General features: G+C 52.3%; 4 protein-coding genes and 1 long non-coding RNA gene across 7 annotated transcripts in view; 1 reads left to right on the forward strand and 4 right to left on the reverse strand.

Moving 5' to 3' along the window:
• The window catches only part of cnga1b (cyclic nucleotide gated channel subunit alpha 1b), a 6,378-nt gene extending 3,409 nt beyond the window's left edge, over positions 1-2,969 (reverse strand). Inside the window, 6 exon segments of the mRNA XM_057025906.1 lie at positions 269-373; positions 587-667; positions 735-797; positions 1,258-1,308; positions 1,382-1,486; positions 2,291-2,969. Coding sequence (XP_056881886.1) covers positions 269-373; positions 587-667; positions 735-797; positions 1,258-1,308; positions 1,382-1,470 — 389 coding nt within the window. The 5' untranslated portion in view covers positions 1,471-1,486; positions 2,291-2,969.
• A 219-nt stretch (positions 2,970-3,188) lies between these two features.
• Positions 3,189-9,232, reverse strand: LOC130522010 (serrate RNA effector molecule homolog). Of its 3 annotated transcripts, none has more exons than XM_057025903.1 (21): positions 8,979-9,232; positions 8,162-8,284; positions 7,941-8,051; positions 7,662-7,805; positions 7,523-7,583; positions 7,140-7,437; positions 6,851-7,071; positions 6,464-6,520; positions 6,275-6,389; positions 6,042-6,169; positions 5,631-5,692; positions 5,479-5,557; positions 5,237-5,401; positions 4,983-5,132; positions 4,759-4,912; positions 4,562-4,674; positions 4,255-4,335; positions 4,031-4,181; positions 3,867-3,968; positions 3,668-3,776; positions 3,189-3,538 (listed from the first exon to the last, which is right to left on the reverse strand). In XM_057025903.1, exons 2-21 carry the CDS (start codon positions 8,278-8,280, stop codon positions 3,463-3,465), a joined length of 2,496 nt encoding a protein of 831 aa, XP_056881883.1. In that variant the 5' UTR covers positions 8,281-8,284; positions 8,979-9,232; the 3' UTR covers positions 3,189-3,462. The 3 variants fall into 3 exon arrangements, with proteins under 3 accessions (XP_056881883.1, XP_056881884.1, XP_056881885.1); XM_057025904.1 differs by having other exon boundaries at positions 8,975-9,066; XM_057025905.1 differs by lacking the exon at positions 8,979-9,232 and adding an exon at positions 8,671-8,934.
• On the forward strand, positions 6,478-6,928 carry LOC130522016 (uncharacterized). Its single transcript, XR_008949524.1, has 3 exons — positions 6,478-6,624; positions 6,674-6,725; positions 6,791-6,928. It is a non-coding gene; the product is annotated as an uncharacterized LOC130522016 (long non-coding RNA).
• Positions 9,233-13,072: 3,840 nt separating the features above from the next.
• LOC130523391 (uncharacterized) lies at positions 13,073-18,123 on the reverse strand. Its single transcript, XM_057028665.1, has 7 exons — positions 17,820-18,123; positions 17,258-17,290; positions 16,997-17,127; positions 16,809-16,929; positions 14,170-14,421; positions 13,923-14,101; positions 13,073-13,105 (listed from the first exon to the last, which is right to left on the reverse strand). The coding sequence occupies exons 1-7, from the start codon at positions 17,848-17,850 to the stop codon at positions 13,073-13,075; spliced, it is 780 nt and encodes a 259-aa protein (XP_056884645.1). The 5' UTR covers positions 17,851-18,123.
• Positions 18,124-18,468: 345 nt separating this feature from the next.
• Positions 18,469-21,164, reverse strand: fgb (fibrinogen beta chain). The gene is made up of 13 exons (XM_057026782.1): positions 20,993-21,164; positions 20,819-20,851; positions 20,652-20,749; positions 20,482-20,584; positions 20,305-20,373; positions 20,114-20,228; positions 19,931-20,037; positions 19,741-19,855; positions 19,551-19,670; positions 19,353-19,475; positions 19,189-19,283; positions 18,919-19,109; positions 18,469-18,805 (listed from the first exon to the last, which is right to left on the reverse strand). Exons 1-13 carry the CDS (start codon positions 21,065-21,067, stop codon positions 18,574-18,576), a joined length of 1,476 nt encoding a protein of 491 aa, XP_056882762.1. The 5' UTR covers positions 21,068-21,164; the 3' UTR covers positions 18,469-18,573.
• Between the last annotated feature and the right edge of the window lie 547 nt (positions 21,165-21,711).

Here is a 21,711-nt window from a genome sequence, read left to right on the forward strand (position 1 = left end):
TGTGAGTGTGTGAGTGTGAGTGTGAGAGTGTGTGCGCGTGTGTGTGTGTGTGTGAGTGTGCGTGTGAGCGTGTGTGCGCGTGTGAGAGTGTGTGTGTGTGAGTGTGCGCGTGTGAGAGTGTGTGAGTGTGAGAGTGTGAGAGTGCGTGTGTGTGTGTGAGTGTGAGAGTGCGTGTGTGTGTGAGAGTGTGTGTGTGTGAGAGTGCGTGTGTGTGTGAGAGTGTGTGAGAATGTGTGTGTGTGTGTGTGAGTGTGTGTGAGAGTGTCACCTGGCTATGATCAGGGTCCAGTTGTACATGACGGGCATGGTGATCACAAACAGCCAGTAGTAGTAGGTGTTACCTGCTGGATCAATCACCGTCACCTCTTTAGGACTGAAAACAGCCACACACACACACACACACACACACACACACACACACACGCACACACACACACACACGCACACACACACACACGCACACACACACACACGCACACACACACGCACACACACACACACACACACACACACACACACACACAGTCACTGCCATTAATGATCGTTCTCCGATCCCGATTTATTGGTCAATATTAGTTTAACGCACGGCTCATTTTTCTTCTCCTCTTCTTTCTTCTTCTCTTCTTTCTTCTTCTCTTCTTTCTTCTCTTCTTTCTTCTTCTCTTTCCTAGGAAAACAGAGGAGCTGTGACTGATTCTCTTTTCACAGCGACGTGACGGACGCTCCCGACCTACTTCTTCTTCTTCTTCTTCTCTTTCTTCTGCTGCTTTTCTTTCTTCTGTTTCTTCTTGAGTTCTCTGAAAGACAACAGCTGATTTCTGTGGGCGTGGCTACGAGTGTGTGTACGAGTGTGTGTACGAGTGTGTTTATGTGTGTGTTTATGAGTGTGTGTACGAGTGTGTGTACGAGTGTGTGTACGAGTGTGTGTATGAGTGTGTGTACGAGTGTGTGTACGAGTGTGTTTATGTGTGTGTTTATGAGTGTGTGTACGAGTGTGTGTACGAGTGTGTGTATGAGTGTTGTACGCGTGTGTGTACGAGTGTGTGTACGTGTGTGTGTATGAGTGTGTGTATGAGTGTGTGTACGAGTGTGTGTACGCGTGTGTGTACGAGTGTGTGTACGAGTGTGTGTATGAGTGTGTGTATGAGTGTGTGTACGAGTGTGTGTACGAGTGTGTGTACGAGTGTGTTTATGAGTGTGTGTACGAGTGTGTGTACGAGTGTGTGTAGGAGTGTGTATCTGCGGGGGGGGTCTCACTCGTCCTCGTCCTTGTTGTTGCTGTTGTTGACGTTGAACAGACGTCCAACTCTGAAAGGAAGCACACAAACAGGGTGAGGAACAGGAACCTTCAGGTGTGGAACCATCTGGAAGCTCTCGTCACCTTGGCTCCGCCTCCATGTGTTGCACAACGATGGTGGGTGGAGTTAAGGTGCAGACAGGTGTCTGGACTGATGGAGCTACTTTAGCCATGTGGGCGTCTCACTTCCTGTTGGCAAAGAGCGGTCCCACCAGGTGTGGTACTGTAGTAGTACTGTAGTAGTACTGTAGTACTACTGCAGTAGTACTGTAGTACTGCCGTAGTGCTGTCGTAGTACTGTCGTAGTACTGCAGTAGTGCTGTCGTAGTACTGTAGTAGTACTGTAGTGGTACTGTCGTAGTACTGTAGTGGTACTGTTGTAGTGGTACTGTAGTAGTACTGTAGTACTGCCGTAGTGCTGTCGTAGTACTGCAGTAGTGCTGTCGTAGTACTGTAGTAGTACTGTAGTAGTACTGTAGTGGTACTGTCGTAGTACTGTAGTGGTACTGTTGTAGTACTGTAGTAGTACTGTCAGAGTACTGTAGTGGTACTGCCGTAGTACTGTCGGAGTACTGTAGTGGTACTGCCGTAATACTGTTGTAGTACCGTAGTAGTACTATAGTAGTACTACAGTGTAATACTCCTACACAAGTGTCCTGCTCACAACGAACACGTCTGTTGACGCAGTTTACGCTTAGAAACACACACACACACATGAAACACACACTTAAAACACACACACACATTAAACACACACACACACTTAAAACACACACACACATGAAACACACACACATTAAACACACATACACATGAAACACACACGAAACACACACACATTTGAAACACATACACACACATTTGAAACACACACACACACATGAAACACACACTCTGCTCTGGTGTCACTGCAGTATTTTCATTCAGCATCTTCTCGTTTTGAAATGTTTCTCTTTTCCCGACGACAGGAAACGGACGCTGCTTCGGTCTCACCTGTCACCGTCGCTCGGCTCACCTCCGTCCACTCAAACTCATCGCCATGGAAACAGCAATATTCCCCCCTTCAAAGGTGAAACTCCTTTAACGTTTGAGGAGGAAAAAGAGGGATGGCGAAGGAGAGCTGGGATCAGCGGGGTGACCGACAGGGATAAAAGGATTAGACGATTCAGCATCCGCTCAGCTCCCAACATGGAGCGCCGGGATGTGCACGACATTCACCGCGTTCCTGGGGGGCCCTGGGGGGGGCACGGGGGCGTTCGGAGCAAGAACCAGGAAGAGGAGACCCAAAGAAAGTCAGACGAAGGAATAAAGACGAGAGGCAGGAAGGAAAGACGTGCAGAGGAAGTGATGAAGGAAAAGTGAGGAGGAAGATTAGGAGTCGGTCCTGCACAGTCAGCAAGTTTCACTAATCGCTCACACACACTGGGAATGTCTGGCCTTATGAGGACCGTCCCTCTTGACCTTCACCAGCTGTGACCTCCAAACCAAGTCTGAGTTTGAGGACCGGACAAAATGTCTTCCTCAGACGTTTAGTGTGTGTGTGTCACCTGTACACACACACACACACACAGCAGTGTTTAACAAGATTAGGAGGAATTCCAGACACTCTGAGGACACGCCTCCTCTGTAGAGACAAACCGATGGTTCTGGAGCATGTTGTGGTCACCTGTGGAACGATGACAGGGGATGAAGACAGCCAGCAGGCTCCGCCCACACAGGTGACATGTTCCTGTGTGGTGATAAACACAGTCGCCCCCACCCAGGTGGGCCCCCACCTGGATGGTCCCCCCCCGGTGGGCCCCCACCTGGATGGTCCCCCACCTGGGTGGGCCCCCACCTGGGTGGGCCCCCTGTGGACCCACATCAGACCCGCTGACAGTGAAGGAGTTGCTGCACGTTCTGACTCACTTTATTGTATTAAAATGGACATTTCTGCTGGGGATAAAAAGTGTGAATGGAGACGTTCCTGCGAGCGAAGACGCGATAAAACACTGGAAACGATGCGTGAGGATCGACAGTCTGTCACCACGGCAACAGAAGATATCATGAAACACACTGGAAAGAAAACATTCACTTGACAGAAATATTGGTACATATTTAAAAAGGTGAAAAGCATCATGGGAAATGTAGGAATAAACATTTGCAAGGTCCTGAAGGTCGAGTGTTCAGAAGAAGTCAAGGTCATCGGGAGCATCAAGGTCTCTGTACTCAATGATAGAGCGGGGATCCCCTCGCAGGCCCCTGCACACACACACACGCATGCGCGCACACACACACGCACACAGGAAAAGAGCCACAAACACACACAATCAATAAATCTGGAGCTGCTGGACCAACCATAACGAGATGTGTTTGAGTGTTTTTCCCCACCTGCTGTTTCGCTGTTTCGGAACCCCCCCGCCCCCCACGTGACCTCTGAAGTTGTCATAGTTACCACGCCCCACCCCAAACTGGTTCGGAGGGAAGGGAGGCGCCACACCTGTGCAGCAGACAAACACACACTTTGACCGGAGATGTCAGCGTTGGGAATCTGAAGTCACGTGACCAAGTCACATGACCAAGCTCATACCAGGGAAAGCAGGCAGGGGGGGTCTGACTCCCGGTGGATATCCCAGAAGGCTTTGCTGCTGGGGCGACTGAGCAGGAAATCCTGGCATTCCGGGTGGCGTGGCTAAAAGGAGCAACACGTTTATCAAAGAGTAGCAAGTTGAAGGTTTCAGCGCCAGCGCCCACCTTGTGCTGGAGGTGGGAGGGGCTTGTTCTCAGGGGGGGTTGGCCTCTTGGCATCAAGCAGGTAGTTGTTGAAGAACTCCACTTCCTGTCGGACAGCAGCCACCTTCTCTGCGTGTTTGTTGAGGATATGTTTTCGCACAAACTCTGGCGCCTAAGCGAGACAGCAGCGATGGTTACCACGGTAACCCACCACTCATCACCGCGGTACACTGCAGATCAGTCACCTTGAACTTTTTCCCACTCAGAGGACACAACCATTTGTCTTTACTGAGCTCCACGGAGTTGGCCGACAGGAACGTCTCCACCTGCACACACACACACGCGCGCGCACACACACACGCGCACACACACACACGCGCGCGCACACACACACACACGCGTGCACACACCGCGCACACACACACACACACACACTAAATCAGCATTTGAGCTGCAACATCACTTCTGCCTCACGTCTCCAAGGATGATCAGGTGAGACCAGCTGTTGATGTCCTCACAAGGCTGGTTAAAGCAGTCTCCATAAACACGTACCTCCTGCTCGGGGAGCTTCTTGCCCAGCTTTGAAGCATCTTCATCATTCAGAGTCTCCAGAGGGTTCAGCAGAGGCGCCAGACGCTCCTCACACATCTTCTGATGTTCACCCACTGTCCAGAGACAACAGTGCTGCTTTACACACCTGCAGCCGCGTCCACAGGTGTGTGCGTGCGTGTGCGCGTGCGTGTGTGTACCCTCGGCTGGCGTGATCTTGGCCACGGGCAGAGGTCCTCTTACGTGCATCAGCCCACAGCGATGAGGCATCTCGTCTTCTGCAGGATACTCACAGAAGTTGTAGTAATCCACAGAGTGAACCAGACGCAGGTAGAGCAGGAGCCGGTCCAGCACCTGAACACACACACACACACACACACGAGTGTCTGAGTGACCCCACACATGAAGCTGCAGCTCCTCCCACCTTGAGGAGCACATCATCTGTTTCCACGGTAACGTCTGAGGAGTCTTCATCGCTGTTGCTCCCTGAGGTCCCGGCCAGCTCCTCCTCCTCTGCACTCACCTCCTCTATCAGGTGATCAGTGATGTTCTTCAGGACAGGGTTGGTCTCCCTCTGCAACACACACACACGCACACACACACTCTCAGGACTCTCCTGAACCACGACAGGGTGGGATCGGATCATCTTCATCGGTGATGCTGCTGTGGCACCGGTACCTGTCCGGCCCAAAGCTCCGCCCTCTGGTCCAGGCTCTGGATGAGTCGGGCTGACAGCCGGATATCGTTCCTGACCACGGGTTTGTGGTGGGTGAGCCCGTTGACCGAGCGAACGCGGCGACACAGGTCTCTGTTGACCACGGGGGACAGTTCGCAGTCCCTGAGCTGAGAGGGCGGCGTTAGCAGGGTTAGCATTAGCATTAGCCAGGAGGGAGGGGCGTGGAAAGGTGTCGGCCAGGTACCCTGATGTTCTGAAGGTTCCAGCAGGTCTCCTTGATGTTAACGCTGCGGTCGAATGTCACCCAGCACCTCCTGAAGAACCTGAACACAATAAATATTGTCAACAACCCCACGACACACATCCCATCATGCACCAGTGCAGCCTCAGGCTCACCTTCTCTCAGGCTGAGGGTCTGACAGCGCCACCCGCAGGAAGCCCGGATACCTGTGACACAACTGCAAACAGGAACACCAGCTCAAGGACTTCCTGTTGATGGAACGACTGGCTGTGTTGGTTTACAGGTAAACAAACAGGCCGTGTGTGTGTGTGTGGGGGGGGGGGGGTAGAGGATCTCAGATGTGTGTGTGTGTGTGGGGGGGGGGGATAGAGGATCTCAGATGTGTGTGTGTGTGTGTGTGTGGTAAAGGATCTCAGGTGTGTGTGTGTGGGACAGAGGATCTCAGGTGTGTGTGTGGGACAGAGGATCTCAGATGTGTGTGTGTGTGGGACAGAGGATCTCAGGTGTGTGTGTGTGTGTGGGACAGAGGATCTCAGGTGTGTGTGTGTGTGTGTGTGTGTACCTACAGCAGTGATCTCGTCCTTCGACACCTCTGGAGGGAGGCTCCTGATGAACAGGGACGTGGTGAGGTGGAGGGGGCGGGGCTTCACCGGCGCCAGCTTCTCCCTGTCCTTGCCTCGCTCTTTCCGGTGCTCTGTGCACACACACACACACACACACACACACACACACACACACACACACATAAACAGCCTAACCCTCTGAACCTGATGGGGCCAGACTGAAGCACGAGGCGTACCTTCCTCTCCATCCTCCTCCTCCTCCTCCTTCTCTCCATCAGAGTGGGAGGAGTCTGAGTCTGAGGCGCTGCCCTCTCCGCTGTCCACTGACAGGCTGCGCTTCCTCTTCCTGTCCTGAGAGGAGGGGCGGAGTTTAGAACCGACACTGTCCTGCAAGTTCCAGTGGCAGAATCGCACCTCTGACCCACTTTCTTTGTCATCTTCACTTCTTCCTCATCCTCTTCTTCACCTCCGTCCGCTCCATTCTGCCAGGGCAGGAAACACCATGTGACCAAATGTGGTCCAATCAGAGGAGCCGGCCCAAATCCACAATTTTTACAACACGATTCCTCAGTAACAGTACAGAACTGTACTACAGTACTGCAGTAGTTACTGCAGTTACTGCAGTACTGCAGTAGTTACTGCAGTACTGCAGTACAGTTACTGCAGTACTGTAGTACAGTTACTGCAGTTAGGGTTAGGGTAGTCCAGTTACTGCAGTACTGTAGTACAGTTATTTCAGTATTTCACTACAGTAACTGTAGTACAGTTACTGCAGTACAGTTACTTCGGTACTCCAGTACTTCCGTCCAGACCTGTTTCGAGCCCTTCCTGTCCCGCCCCTTCCTGCCGCTCGCCTCCTCCCCCTGACTTCCCGGGTCCTCCGTATTGGCCGGAGCGACGCCGTTTCCTCCCATCGTGGCTTCCTGGCTCCTCCCTCCTGCCCTGGTCTCCTCCCCTCCACTGACCACAAGTGCAGTCGGTACCTCGAGGACCTGGAGGTCAAAGTCTGTTCCTCCCTCCATCTTGATCACAGCTGTGGGGGAACCAAATTCCAACATGAGAAACCGAAAGAGTCTGGGTCAGGGTTCCCGTCGCGTCTACCTGCGTCCATGAGCTTGATGATGGCGGGGGCGTGGTCCGTGTCCAGCAGCACATCATCCAGCCAGCTGTTGTCCAGCAGGAAGAGAAAGACACGCAGGCGCGCCTTGAGGGCGGCCAGAGACTCCGCCCTCTTCGCTGCCATGTCATCTGGGTGGTACTTGGAGCGGAACCACTCCTGGTCTTTGTGCTGGAGAAAGAAGTCCTGCAGCTGCTGCCGCCTGAAGTCCAGCTTGTACTGGTTGTAGCGCTTGACCGACTCTGTCTCGTCCACATTGTCGTCCATGTTCAACAGGAACTCCTGCAACAGACGTGTGTGAGTGCCGAGAAGCACGCTCAGAAGATGCTTCAGGGCAGCAACAAAGCTGACAACAGCCGTCTTTTACCTTAAAACTCTTCAGGGTGGGTGGTCCCGGAGGAGGAAGATCTGGATCTACCATCCCCAACCTGACACGCATGTATGCGAAAAATTCCATTTACTGCTCCTGCCCATGGACAGAGAAGCTGCTGGGGGTAACACCTCACCTGCCCTGCAGCGGATGACCTCCAGGGTGGGGGTGCATGGGAGGGAAGTCCGGGTGCCAGCCCTGAGGCCCCATCCCTGGGTAGATGCCACCACCGCCCCCGTACGGCAGCTCGTACCGGTATGGCTCCCCCCGGTGGTCTTCCCTGAAAATAAGAAGCACAAAAAATTGGACTATTTAAAAATGTATAATTCTGCCTTATGCTGGGTTAAACAATAAAAGGTGAATTTTCTTAAACAGAAAGTGAAGTCTGATCTGTGTCCTGTGGCCCAACACCCACCAGTCTCTCCTCATGCGTTTGTGCTGAGGGCTGATGTGTCTGGAGGGAGAGAACCGCTCTCGCCGACCACGGTCATAATCCCGCCTCCTCTCTCTGCTCCGGTCCCACTCTCTGGACAGACACACAAATTCTGTTCCATACGCAGACGCCGCGCCACGAGCAGGTGTGTGTTCAGGTGTGTGTTCAGGTGTGTGTTCAGGTGTGTGTTCAGGTGTGCACACCTGTCTTGCCACTCATCCCTCCTCCTGTCCTCCCTCTCTCTTGACCTCTCCATGTCGCTCCGCTCTCTCCTGAATTTATCCCGACGCCTCCTGTCAAACTCGTCATCGCTGTCTCCCATTGGACTAAAAGCATGCACACACACACCAACACACAAACATCAGTAGGCAGGAGACGGATTTTCCAACACGTCATTGAACGCATCATCAGGTTAACTTGACGTTACACTTTTACATTCATCGCTGACTTAAAGTCCTTTAACTATATATAAAAAAAGATTGATAATGACAAAATAAATCTTAATCCTATAAAAATAAATATCGTCCGTGGCGCCAGGATACTGTCGCCAAGGCAACGACAGCAAATAAATGTTCACAGCTACAAGCTTGTTCACATCAAGTTGTTTATGTGACAAAAGATAAGCAAGTTAAAATGCTCTGACATAATTATAAACTAGACAAAATAGTTTTAGCTCTGATAAAGGGAAGACAACGCTAGAAGCTGTCCTCACATAGAGGAAGACTTTTCCTTAAACGCCAGCAAAGACGACTTCGATTCAGCGGCAAATCGGCTGTCAACGCTGCACTTTACCTTAGTTAGTTTAACATGTCTGTGAAAAACGACCCAGAACAACAGGCAGCGAGAAGCAAACTTTGAACAAAGCAGTAAGACGACGGCGAGCGTTAGCCTATGCTGGCTAATTAGCCTTACAGCAATTGCACCAACCCGAATCGCCTGAAAATGTTTATCTGACTGGGATTTTTTTACATTTATATTATGTGGTTGTCCTGAGGCTAAATGTGCGGCTTTTGTACCCACAGTGCCGTTGTTTCAGATGCAGAGAAGACCGCTGTTCGGCTAACAACACAACCACCCCGCCGCCAGTCTCAGATCACGATGAAGACGTCATTTCCGGCCCTGCGCACGTTCACCATATTGAGACGCTGCCACCTGGAGGCCAGGAGGGGAACCGCGAACACAAATCAACACGTTAAAAATACGTTTGAAGACACGGAACTTTTTAGTGTGATGACATGTAACTTCACAGATACTGGATACCAATGTAGTGTGAAAAGTCACTTCTGCAGATATAAATGCTTATATATGGGAAAGATAATGATAAAGACAAATCACTCCAGGATAAAGAGAAAAAGGAATGTACAAGACAGGACGAAGGGAACAACTGAATCCAAGAAAAGAACAAGATACGATAGACTAAGAACAGGATAAAATAAAAGGGTGAGGAGCATGTCATGAAGCATAAATGAGACTCAGAACAGAGTAAATGGGTGCAGTTCTGAGTTTAGAGGTAAACAGAATTTAGTAGTTTTTCAGACTCCAATGGTCTGACAGGCTACGGAACAATTTTCAGCATCTTTAAACCACCGTTTTGAAAAGGTCCCACAGCGGAGACAGCTCTGGTCAGACCCACAAAGCACCTGCTGGTGGCAGCAGATGCACATGACCACCCAGAGGAAGTCATCTCACCCAAACTCTACCTAGGACACCTCCACTCATCACACAAACGCCACCTCCAACAAATCTAAAAACAGGGTTTGGGTTAGGGTCAGGGTCAGGGTCAGGGTCAGGGGCAGGGTTAGGGTTAGGGTTAGGGTTAGGGTCAGGTCAGGGTTAGGGTCAGGTTAGGGTTAGGGGTAGGGTTAGGGGTAGGGGTAGGGGTAGGGTCGGGTCAGGGTTAGGGTCAGGGTCAGGGTCAGGGTTAGGGTCAGGGTTAGGGTTAGGGGTAGGGTTAGGGTCAGGGTTAGGGTTAGGGTGGGTTAGGGTTAGGGTTAGGATTAGGGTCAGGGTCAGGGTCAGGGTCAGGGTTAGGGTTAGGGGTAGGGTTAGGGTCAGGGTTAGGGTTAGGGGTAGGGTTAGGGTTAGGGGTAGGGTTAGGGGTAGGGGTAGGGGTAGGGGTACGGTACGGGTAGGGGTAGGGTCAGGGTCAGGGTTAGGGTTAGGGTTAGGGTCAGGGTTAGGGTTAGGGTCAGGGTCAGGGTCAGGGTTAGGGTTAGGGTCAGGGTTAGGGTCAGGGTTAGGGTTAGGGTTAGGGTTAGGGTTAGGGTCAGGGTTAGGGTCAGGGTTAGGGTAAGCCCACCCCGGTGCACTGTCAGTTCTCTCCATTATCTCGCGCTTTCTCTTTTCCTTTAGGTTGACTGATTTGTGAATGTCTTTCATTTGGAAGTGCTTTGGGATTTGTTACCTGGGTGAGAAGTGCTCTGTCAAGTAAATGCGTTTTCTTTCAGAATGATTATATTCGGGGTAACTTTAGCAGACAGGAAGAACCTTCTGCAGAAACAAGGCTGTGAAACTAGCAACAGGATGCAGAAACGTAACCAACGGACAGGAAGTCAGAGGTGTGAAGGCAAACTTGTTCCACAGAGACCTTCAGAAATGAACTCTGGATTGAAGAAAACACAAAATCAGCATCTCACCTCTGATCTGCTGCCTCAGCTGGAAAACAGCTGAAAACATCAAATGTTGCACTGGAAGAAGCCTAACCCAACTGAGATTGTTCTCCCAACCCTGGACATTCAAACAGAACTTTCTTGGATTTACATATTGCACACACACACACACACACACACACACACATACACAGACACAGACACACAGACACACACACACCTACCTTTAACTCCCCCCACCCTATTCATGTGGGTTACCCTAACCCAAAATACCCCAACCCTAACCCTGACCCTGACCCTGACCCTAACCCCAACCCTAACTCTAACCCTAACCCTGACCCTGAACCTAGCCCTAACCCCTAAACCCTAACCCTAACCCTAACTCTAACCCTAACTCCAACCTAACCCCGACCCTGACCCTAGCCCTAACCCCTAACCCCTAAACCCTAACCCTAACCCTAACCCTGACCCTGACCCTGCCTTAACTCTCTAAACCCTGACCCTGACCCTAGCCCTAACCCCTAACCCTAACCCTAGCCATAACCCCTAACCCCTAAACCCAACCCTAACCCTCTACACAGCTCTCAGTTGTTGCTGTACCTGGGACTCAAACAATGATGGGAGGGGCTTATTCACAGCGTCGTAGCGGGGACCTAATTTCTCTGCAGCAGATCCCTGGTCCAGCGGAAGGTTGAGGGTGAGGTGGTCTTCTTTCACCACTCAGCATGCTAACAGCGAGTGAAAGCTTGCGAGGGCTTCAAAAATCTTTCTGAGGACTCGCCCAAAGCAGGTGGATCACGAATGCATCTGTCAGCGTCCACCTGTCACAGAACGAGTCAAGTCGTGGAGAGATTTTAGTTAATTTAACCTTAGAAAAATGCAGCCGAATCGAGGGTTGGTGGAGCACACATGAATGATCTTGGGTTAGGGTTAGAGGTGAGGTTGTTCATCATTTGGTGTTCATCATGTGTGGAACTGGGCCTGATATCATCCTTGACTCTGGTGGAGTTTCGTTGTCGGACCATGGTTGGAGGACCAATGTGTGCAACGCCAGTTCTGAAGCGATGTGAATCGGGAGAGGCCAATAAGATAAACCCATGATGACCGCTCTCACACCACATGGTCAAGGCTCCAGCAGTGGTCGAGGACAGAATCGATGCTACCGATGCTACCGAGAGAGGCCGGAATCGCTTGGATTGAAATTTGTCCTAAATTTACAGAGAACTCACACTGAGTGGTTAATTATTGGGTTGTTTTTAAAGGCTTTTTAAAGGCTCTGGCGCCCACTGGGAGAGCCGAGATGGTAAGAGGGAGGCGATGCTTCCCCGGGTGGGGCAGCGCGATGCTTCCCCGGGTGGGGCAGCGCTTCCCTTCATGGTAAAGTGACCAATAGTAACAGCAGCTTATGGTCCAATCGCTCAGTCGGAAATTGGGAAGGGCCACCCCCATTATAATGGCTCAGCATTTAAAGAGTATCGAAATAGATCATCTTGACTGCGATAACTTCAGCCACTAGCAAGCTGGGCTGTGGGGATCAGTCAGTCCCAGGAAGCAAAGCTGTTGCTGCTCACTGCAAAATGCAGATTTAAATTCATGGAGTTTCATTTGTAACAAGAACATTTGCATCATTGTTGTAGCAAATTGAGTGCGAGTTGAATTCCAGCAATTCATCAGCGTATAGCGTTACTTTGTGTTTCATGTGACCCGTCGTTGAACCAGATCTAGAATGTTTGGATCCAGCAGCGACAGCGAGGGCCAGAACAAAGTGCTTAATCAGGGTTTTACGCTGAACGCAACAACTTAACGGCAGCCCAGGGGTTCAGTGGTTAGCACTTGTCTCACTTCAAGGGATGGGTTAGCATTAGCCGCAGCTTGAGAGCTATGAGACTATAAAAAGTGCTGCATGCACACTGGTTCCCACAAACCACAAACGCTGCCTGCCAACACCTGCAGTGCGAGCATGTGGGCAGCTCAGATTCCAAAATATCTTCACCATCGTTCCAAGAAATTCAATATTTTATTTTTTTCCATTTGATCAAAACACAAACAAACAACAACACACTGACAGATCAGGATGATGCTAGTACTAACGGCACAATATTTAAATCACTGTATGAGAGGAAGAAACGGTCCAGTGGTATCTAAAACTGGGACCTGAGGCGAGAAAAAAAGAAGGAGTCAATAAGGGTGTCCAGAACATGTTGCTTATAATGATCGTGAGAAGCACCCAGCATGGGGTGGGGGGGCGCCCGGACGGAGACGCCGGGGAAGCCGGGCGCAGGCTCCAGGGCTTTTAAAACTGTCCAAGAAAGCAGATAGTTAGCTAACAGCCGTTTGAAAGACGCAATAATAATTTTCACAGTTCAACTTTTGTTATAGCTGCACAAATGAAACTGAATCCAGAACAGACTTGAAAAGATGAGAAGGAAAGAAAAGGGAATCGAAGATGGGGGGGAAAAAAACAGAGAAAGATAGAGAAGAAGAAGGAGAAGAAAGACCAGAGGCTCAACCGATGTCCAATCTCCTCCCTATGCACAGCTAAGATTGAGATCAGTACACTGAAAATCCAAATCGAGTATTAGAGTATCATAAAAGCAAAGAGGAGAGAAGAAGAAGTGAGAGAAAAGCAGAATGTGAAAAGTGAGGAGAAGAGAAAGAGAAAGAAGAAGCACGGCGGAAGAAAGAGAGAAAAAGAGAGAAGAGAAGAGGGAGGGCAAGAGAAGAGAAGAGAAAGAGAAGAGAAGACGAAGCAGAAGAGAAGAGAGAGAAGAAGCAAAGAAGAAAGAAGAGAGACGAGAAAAAAGTGGAAGAATGGAGAGAGAAGAGAAGTAGAAAGAAGAGAGAGAGAAGAAGAGCAAGAAAGTAGAGAGAAGAAAGAAGGATTAGAAGAAAGAGAAGAGAAACAGAGAGCAAGAGCAGAAAAGACTCGACTCAAGAAGAGAAGAAGCAGAAGAGAAGGAAGAAGAAGAGAAGACGAAGATTCAGAAGAGAAAGAAGCCAAGAGAAGAATAGGGAGAAGAGAGGAGAAAAGAAGAGGAGGAGAGAAGCGAGAATAGAGGAGAAGAGACAGAAGAGTCGCAACGAGAAACGAGAACCTTCGACGTAAAGAGACAGAGAGAAGAGGAAGAAGACAAAAGAGAAACAGAAGAAAAGAAGAAAAGAGAAGGCAGAAGGAAGAGAAAAGAATAAAAAGAAGAAAAATAAGGAAAAGAGATGAAGAGAAGAATCGGCTGGAAGAGGAAGCAGAAGAGAAGAGAAGTCTCGAGAAGGCGAAGAGACAGCGCAAGGAAAGGAGAAGCAGCTAAGAAAAATCTCCTAAGCCTCTACTCTCCTCTCTATAACCTAAGAAACCTACCTCCCCCCCTCTCCTCTCCTCTCCTCCTCTCAGTGTGATACAGGAAGTGACCTCACCTCTGTCTCTGTAGAGGAGCCCCACCATGAGGGTGCACACCAGGAAGGGCATCCCCACCAACAGGTGGTACAGTAGGAGCAGATCAGGCAGTGCAGGTGGATCCCGGCCAGCAGGTGGCAGCCCTGAGACACATTCTGCTCCATGAACATGTTTGATCTTCTTCTAAGGTTTCCATAGTCAACGTGCTCACCTTGGACCGTCAGCCAGCTCTCTGGAGACTTTCCTGAGCCGATGATTTCACAGGCGTAGAATCCTTCATCACACACAGAAACATTGTGGAGAGTCAACACTCTGCCGACGCCACTTCCTGCCATGACGCCGTCTTTGTAGAAGGTGCTGGCGAGGCCGCAGGTCGAGTCTCTGTCGTTGCACCTGCAGGTCAGAATCACGTCTTGTCCTTCGGTGACAGGGTGGACCGGACTGTCCAGGACCACAGAACCAGCTGACGAGTGTCAAAAAGTACAATTTACCATTTCAGTGTTTAGGAGAGCTCAAGAGAGTTTAGTGATGATTTAAAGGTAAATAATTCCACGTTTGTGCTGAATGTTGCTGAAGTTTGAATGAACAAAGATGATTTGCCCCTCCTGGGCTTCCACCTTATCGTGGTGGAGGGGTTTGTGTGTCCCAATGATCCTAGGAGCTCTGTTGTTTGGGGCCCACCCATGGCAAAACAGGTCCTAGGTGAGGGACCAGACAAAGTGTAGCCCAGGACCCCCTAATGATGAGTAGCAATATTGGTTCCAAGTTTCCCTTGCCCGGATGCGGGTCACCGAGGCCCCCTCCTGGCCTGGGGACGGGGCACGTTGTTGAGCGCCTGGTGGCCGGACTCTGCCCATGGAGTCCGGCCGGGCACAACCTGAAGAGGCAACATGGGACCCCCTTCCCGTGGGCTCTCCACCTGCAGGAGGGGCCGGGGGGGTGGGTGCATTGTGTGCTGGGTAGCGGCCGGAGGCAGGGACCTTGGCGGTCTGATCCCCGGCTGCAGAAACTGGCTCTAGGGACATGGAATGTCACCTCTCTGGTGGGAAAGGAGCCTGAGCTGGTGCGTGATGTTGAGAAGTTCCGACTACATATAGTCGGCCTCACCTCGACGCACAGCAAGGGCTCTGGAACCAGTGTTCTCGAGAGGGGTTGGACTCTCTACCACTCTGGAGAACCTCGGATTCAGGAGGAGCAATGTGGTTTGCGTCCTGGGCGTGGAACAGTGGACCAGCTCTACACCCTCAGCAGGGTCTTCGAGGGTCCATGGGAGTTTGCCCAACCAGTCCACATGTGTTTTGAGGACTTGGAGAAGGCATTCGACCGTGTCCCTCGGGGGGTCCTGTGGAGGTTTCTCCGAGAGTATGGGGTGCCGGGCCCCCTGATACGGGCCGCCCGCTCCCTGTACGATCGGTGCCAGAGTTTGGTCCGCAGTGCTGGCAGTAAGTCGACCTCGTTTCCGGTGAGGGTTGGTCTCCGCCAGGGCTGCCCTGTGTCACCGATTCTGTTCATAACTTTTATGGACAGAATTTCTAGGTGCAGTCATGGTGTTGAGGGGATCCGGTTTGGAGACCTCAGGATCGGGTCTCTGCTCTTTGCAGATGATGTGGTCCTGTTGGCGTCATCAGCCCGTGACCTCCAACGATCGCTGGATCGGTTTGGCGCCGCATGTGAAGCGGCTGGGATGAGAATCAGCACCTCCAAATCCGAGGCCATGGTTCTCAGCCGGAAAAAGGTGGAGTGCCTTCTCCGGGTCAAGGAGGAGATCCTGCCCCAAGTGGAGGAGTTCAAGTACCTCGGGGTCTTGCTGCCCCCACGACCCGACACCGGATAAGCGATAGAGGATGGATGGATGGTTGATGAAATCGGTGACTAGGGAACGAATGGCTGAACAACGCTCTCACTTCCCTCCAGATATGTGGAGTATGAGAGGTTCTACAGTCACACAGTTCATCTTCTTAACCTCTCATCCCTGGATGAGAGGCCAGTTCATCGCAGAGCACTTTGTGAGCATTTGGGGTCGGTACCTCACTCAAGGGTGGTCTGAAGGTGTTCCACTCATCAGAACACCAACCATGTTGTGTCCGCACTGGGGCTGGAACCAAGAATCCTGCGTTTTTTAGCCCAGTCCCTAACAGACCAGGCCACTCTGGCCCAGACCAGGCCACCCTGGCCCAGACCGGGCCACTGCCGCCCAGACCGGGCCACCGCCACCTAGGCCGGGCCACCTCCCCAACAGACCAGGCCACCTCCCCAACAGACCGGGCCACTGCCGCCCAGACCGGGCCACCGCCACCTAGGCCGGGCCACCTCCCCAACAGACCAGGCCACTCTGGCCCAGACCGGGCCACTGCCGCCCAGACCAGGCCACCTCCCCAACAGACCGGGCCACCTCCCCAACAGACCGGGCCACCGCCGCCTAGGCCGGGCCACTGCCGCCCAGACCGGGCCACCTCCCCAACAGACCGGGCCACCTCCCCAACAGACCGGGCCACTGCCGCCCAGACCGGGCCACTGCCGCCCAGACCAGGCCACCTCCCCAACAGACCGGGCCACCTCCCCAACAGACCGGGCCACCGCCGCCTAGGCCGGGCCACTGCCGCCCAGACCGGGCCACCTCCCCAACAGACCGGGCCACTGCCGCCCAGGCCGGGCCACTGCCGCCCAGACCGGGCCACCTCCCCAACAGACCGGGCCACTGCCGCCCAGACCAGGCCACCTCCCCAACAGACCGGGCCACCGCCGCCTAGGCCGGGCCACCGCTGCAGAGAGCCTTATGTCACCTTGACAGTCATGAGGTGTCTCAGATCCAGTCAAAGCTTTATTCTGATAAGTGTAGTTTCCTCGTACCAGTGACGGTGATGTTGACCGTTTGACTGGTTTCTCCCGCCCCACTTTCACACCAGTAGGCTCCGCTGTCAGTGGCAGGGAAGGCCCCGATGATTACGCAAGAGGCTGGACAAGGACGAACCTGAAGAGAGGAATTGTGGGTAATAAACCTCGACAACACGTGGAGACGGTTCTTCGGCAGGACCAACCTCACCATCCTTCGTCCTCTTCATCACCGTCCAGCCAGTCACTTCCTGTTCCTGCTCGTCGGCGCCGCAGCTCACAGAGAATCTGTTGTACTTGAAGAACTGAGACGTCGAAGGTTCGACGACCACGTCAACTATGAAAAAACACATGTGAGGTGTTCTCCAGAAACTGGCGTCTGTTGTTTACAAGTGTCGCGTTCAGCCTCTTCTTCTTCTTACACACGAGGAACATCAACATTTAAAACGACTGAAATGTTTCGGTACCTTGAGCAGACATGAACATCAGAGAATTCAGCACTGAAAGAGAAAAGAAACATGCAGATCAATAAAGAGTTCAGTTCCTCGTATGCTGCTGCTCTCTCTGGACATCAGAGCAGCTCTCATTCAGAACCTTCATGACCTCCTTCAGCCATGAACCTTCATCACTGCTGCAGAAGATCAGCTCAGGCAACTGGGCCAGTGTTGCTGGAGTGGCCAGCAGCCACCAGCGCCTAAAACCATCTCCTCAGACCTGCTGCTGGCTGAGCAGCAGATGTTTTGAGAAGAAGCTCTCGGGAGGAACTGAACGGACTCCACCCCAGTTCTTTCAGCTCTCCACCGGCTCCCAGTTCAGTTCAGGTGCTGGTACTCCTCCATCTTCTGAGCAGTTTTTACACCTTTGAAATGCAGACGGCCGTTTAGGTCGTGAGCCCTGCACCTTGAAATTAACCTCTGACCTTTCTTCTGAAACATCAGCAGCTGATTTAAGCGAATCATCCTGTCCTGGTTCCCTGCTGTAAATGAAGACATGAACTCTGAACCCTGACGCAGGCGACAAAAGACTCACGGAGCAGCAGCCAGAGCGGGGGGGCCTCCATGGGGAGCTGCTGCACCTTCTGCTGGAGAGTCCAACAAGCCTGCAGGTCCGGAACACCAGCGAGCTGCCTGGCTGGCTGGCTGGCTGGCTGGCTGGCTGACTGGCTGACTGGCTGAGTGGCTGGCTGACTGGCTGACTGGCTGGCTGCCTGGCTGACTGAGTGACTGGCTGGCTGGCTGGCTGGCTGGCTGGCTGACTGGCTGACTGGCTGAGTGAGTGACTGGCTGGCTGACTGGCTGGCTGAGTGAGTGAGTGGCTGGCTGGCTGGCTGAGTGAGTGAGTGGCTGGCTGGCTGGCTGAGTGAGTGGCTGGCTGGCTGGCTGGCTGAGTGAGTGAGTGAGTGGCTGGCTGGCTGGCTGAGTGAGTGAGTGGCTGAGTGAGTGGCTGGGTGAGTGAGGGAGTGGCTGAGTGGCTGAACCCTATGTGAGTGCGCCACCTGTTGGCCATGAGTGATGGTGAGGATGATGAAGACAAAGCATTTGTTTATTCCAAGTCAGTGCCGGCACACGTGATTATTGGTGTAATCAGATCAAAGGTAATCGGATTACAACGTGTATTTCAGGTCAGTTCAAGTATGAAAATGGTCATTTTAACTTTGAAAAGAAGGAAGATGAGAGAATTGTCTGTCATGCTTTTATTGTGAAAGGAGAGCTCTTATCAGCTGCACTCGATCTTTTATCTTGACAGTTACTCTTGCGTAATCGCCTTGATTCTCCTTATGGGACTATTTTGATGCAAAGAACGGTCGAATCTTCATGCTGATGGTCTTCAGTGAATACCAGCTCCCCTTCCAGTTCATCCAGACCACGCCATCATCTGTGCCGTGCTTGGCCATGTGCCTTGTATAGGCTCCGCCCATGTAGTAGCGGCCGTTGGGGTTCGAAGAGTGGCAGCGGTTGTACCACCACCCTCCGCCATCCTCCCTGGAACACTGTTTGGAAGGATCACCAGGACTCCTGGAGCCAACAGACATGATTCAGACTGGTTCAGAAGCTGAAGGTTAACGTCAGGGTAGATGTTCTGGATCACGACAGTGCGGTTTATCGTACGAGAACACGCGGTCACGCACCAGTTATCGTTGTCTCTGTCGTAGGTGCTGAACCTCATGGCGTTGTGAATGGTCATCGTGCGGTTTACCCCAAACAGCTCTAACGCTCCCTCCATAAAACTGTTGCCAGCGTTGCCCGAGTAACCGTCCACCGACAGAACGTAGTTGCTTGTGTCTGATTGGACGGTGAATTGGCGATACTGGGCGTGGACCTGAATGAGATCCGATGGGACATTTGTGATCGAACGACAGACATGCTTCAGAAAACTGGTAAAACCAAAGTCAGCTGACCTTGGCGCCGGTCCAGTCCTGCATCTCGATGAGGACCTCAGTCGGGCCCATCTTGGTCAGCTGACTGATCCGATCGTTTCCGAGCCAGTATTCCCCTGTCACATGACACAGCGATGAACAAAACCGCGGAACGACTTCTCCGTGGAAACGTGTCTGAATCTCACCAGGAGTCTCGCAGTGACCTTTTCCAGCATCAAAGGCAATGTTACCAAAACCACGGCGATAGTCGTCCCAGCGGCGGCCGAAGTCCACGCTGCCGTCCAGTCGGTTCTGGATGAGCAGCCAACCTGAAAGGAGCAGAAGATTTCAGTGAGAGGACCAGGAACCCCTGAGATTCTGTAAAGCCGAGGCCGCCTCCTGACCTCCCTTCTGGGTGGTCTGGTCGCAGAAGACCCTGTACGGATGAACCGAGCTGTCAGGCTGGACCATGTACATCTGTGAGTCTCTGCCTCCACGACGAAAGATGTCTTCACACTCCTTACCTGGAGGGGGAGCCACATCCATCACATCACCTGCTGACGTCTCCACAGCTCCAGGTGGTGCTTCACTCACCAGACACCACTGGGATGGGACACTTGGTCTTGCAGGGTTCCTTGCAGTCCTCCCTCTGGGCCTGGATGGCTTTCTCCAGCTTCTGGATCTTCTGCCTGACCCTGTCCAGGACCCCCTGAGACCAGGACATGGCACCAGTGATGTTAACGAGCTGGTGTGGAGCGAAGCAGGAATTCTACCAGAATCTTACCTGCAGGATTCGGATGTTGGAGGGGAAGATTGTGTCCACCGTCTCCTTGATGTAGGCGTGTTGCTCCTCCACATTCTCGGTGTACTCGCTCACCACGGCGTTGTTGGCTGATGGAGGACAAAAACACTTTATTCCCGATTGGATTCGTTTCTGCTCAGAACTCAACGTGGACTTCTTGCGGACCATCGATGACCCGTTGGCGCTCCCTCAGAGAGACGGAGACGCTGCTGACGTAGTTGTAGATTTGGTTTGAGGAGCGCATGAGCTCATCCACCTGTGGCTTCAGTTCACCCAGCGACTGGAAGCACAAACACAACGGGTCACTTCCCGTCCCCCTGGAGGCGAAGGCAGCGAGCGGAGCGCAGCCGCTTTACCGTCCTGACGGTGCGCTCTTGTTTCAGCAGGGCGGTTTTCAACTCACAGCCGTTGGGACACAGAACGCCCTGAAAAAGAGGGTTCTGTTGGGATCTGCTGGATTCACAACTGAAGGAGCAGTTCTCAGATGTTCTGGCTTCATGCCACTGGAGGAGAACTCTCCCCGGAACACCTACCAGCTCCTCAGAGGCGTGGGTGCAGCCCCCCGCCTCTGGCTGCTCCTGCTTCTCCTGGACTTGACCTTGAGTGACCCGAGCCGTACCGGGCCGGCCTCCATACCTGAGCCGTGAGAGAAGGGTTATTCATGAGAAACTCTGGTTGGTCTGCGTCTCAGGTGTGAACACACCTGTTGCCAGAGGTGACGGTGGGAGGGGCATAGCGGGTTGGGGAGTAGGGTTCTCTGCCTCTTTGAAGTGGGCGATGACCTCGAGCGTCGACATTGGCCTGATGGGAAAAAAGAACGATAATGAGGACGCAAACAAGGCGAAGGTGGTGAAATAATTCTGTTTTTACCGTCGTGTTCTTCCTCGTTGAGCTTTTGGTGTCCTGCAGGACAAAATGAAAGCTAGCTTAGTCTAGTTAGCATCAGATCACGTTTCTGTTGTGGTGAATTAAAACGCTCAAGTCAAATAATGACAAAGCAGCTGAAAGTTAGCGTGTGGATGCTCCTGGGTTAGCGACACTAACCTCGTAGTCGTCGTACTCCAGGTCGTCGCCCCGGGCGGCGTACGCGCACAGATACAGTATCAGCAGCGTCTTCATGGCGTTTTGTCTCTGAGTCAAACCTGCAGGTATTTATGTCCCCGGAGGCTCCGCCCCTCTGTTGCTCAACCACAGTTTCTCTCCACTGAGTCAGCCTGGAACTCATGAAGGAACAGAAGGTTAGAAGGTCCCGACCGACCGATCGATGACTCCCAGCAGGTCAACGTCCCGTTGGGGGTCGAAAGTCCCAGAAGTTCCATCTGAATCTGATATTTGTGTTTCAGCAACATTTGTTGATGACTGAGCGTGATCGGCCAGGATCCAAGATGATCTGTCAGGATCCAAGATGATCTGCCAGGATCCAAGATGATCTGTCAGGATCCAAGATGATCTGCCAGGATCCAAGATGATCGGCCAGGATCCAAGATGATCTGCCAGGATCCAAGATGATCGGCCAGGATCCAAGATGATCGGCCAGGATCCAAGATGATCTGTCAGGATCCAAGATGATCTGCCAGGATCCAAGATGATCGGCCAGGATCCAAGATGATCTGCCAGGATCCAAGATGATCGGCCAGGATCCAAGATGATCGGCCAGGATCCAAGATGATCTGTCAGGATCCAAGATGATCGGCCAGGATCCAAGATGATCTGCCAGGATCCAAGATGATCTGCCAGGATCCAAGATGATCCGCCAGGATCCA

The sequence above is a fragment of the Takifugu flavidus genome, chromosome 3 (assembly GCF_003711565.1).
Source record: "Takifugu flavidus isolate HTHZ2018 chromosome 3, ASM371156v2, whole genome shotgun sequence".
NCBI classification, from domain to species: domain Eukaryota; kingdom Metazoa; phylum Chordata; class Actinopteri; order Tetraodontiformes; family Tetraodontidae; genus Takifugu; species Takifugu flavidus.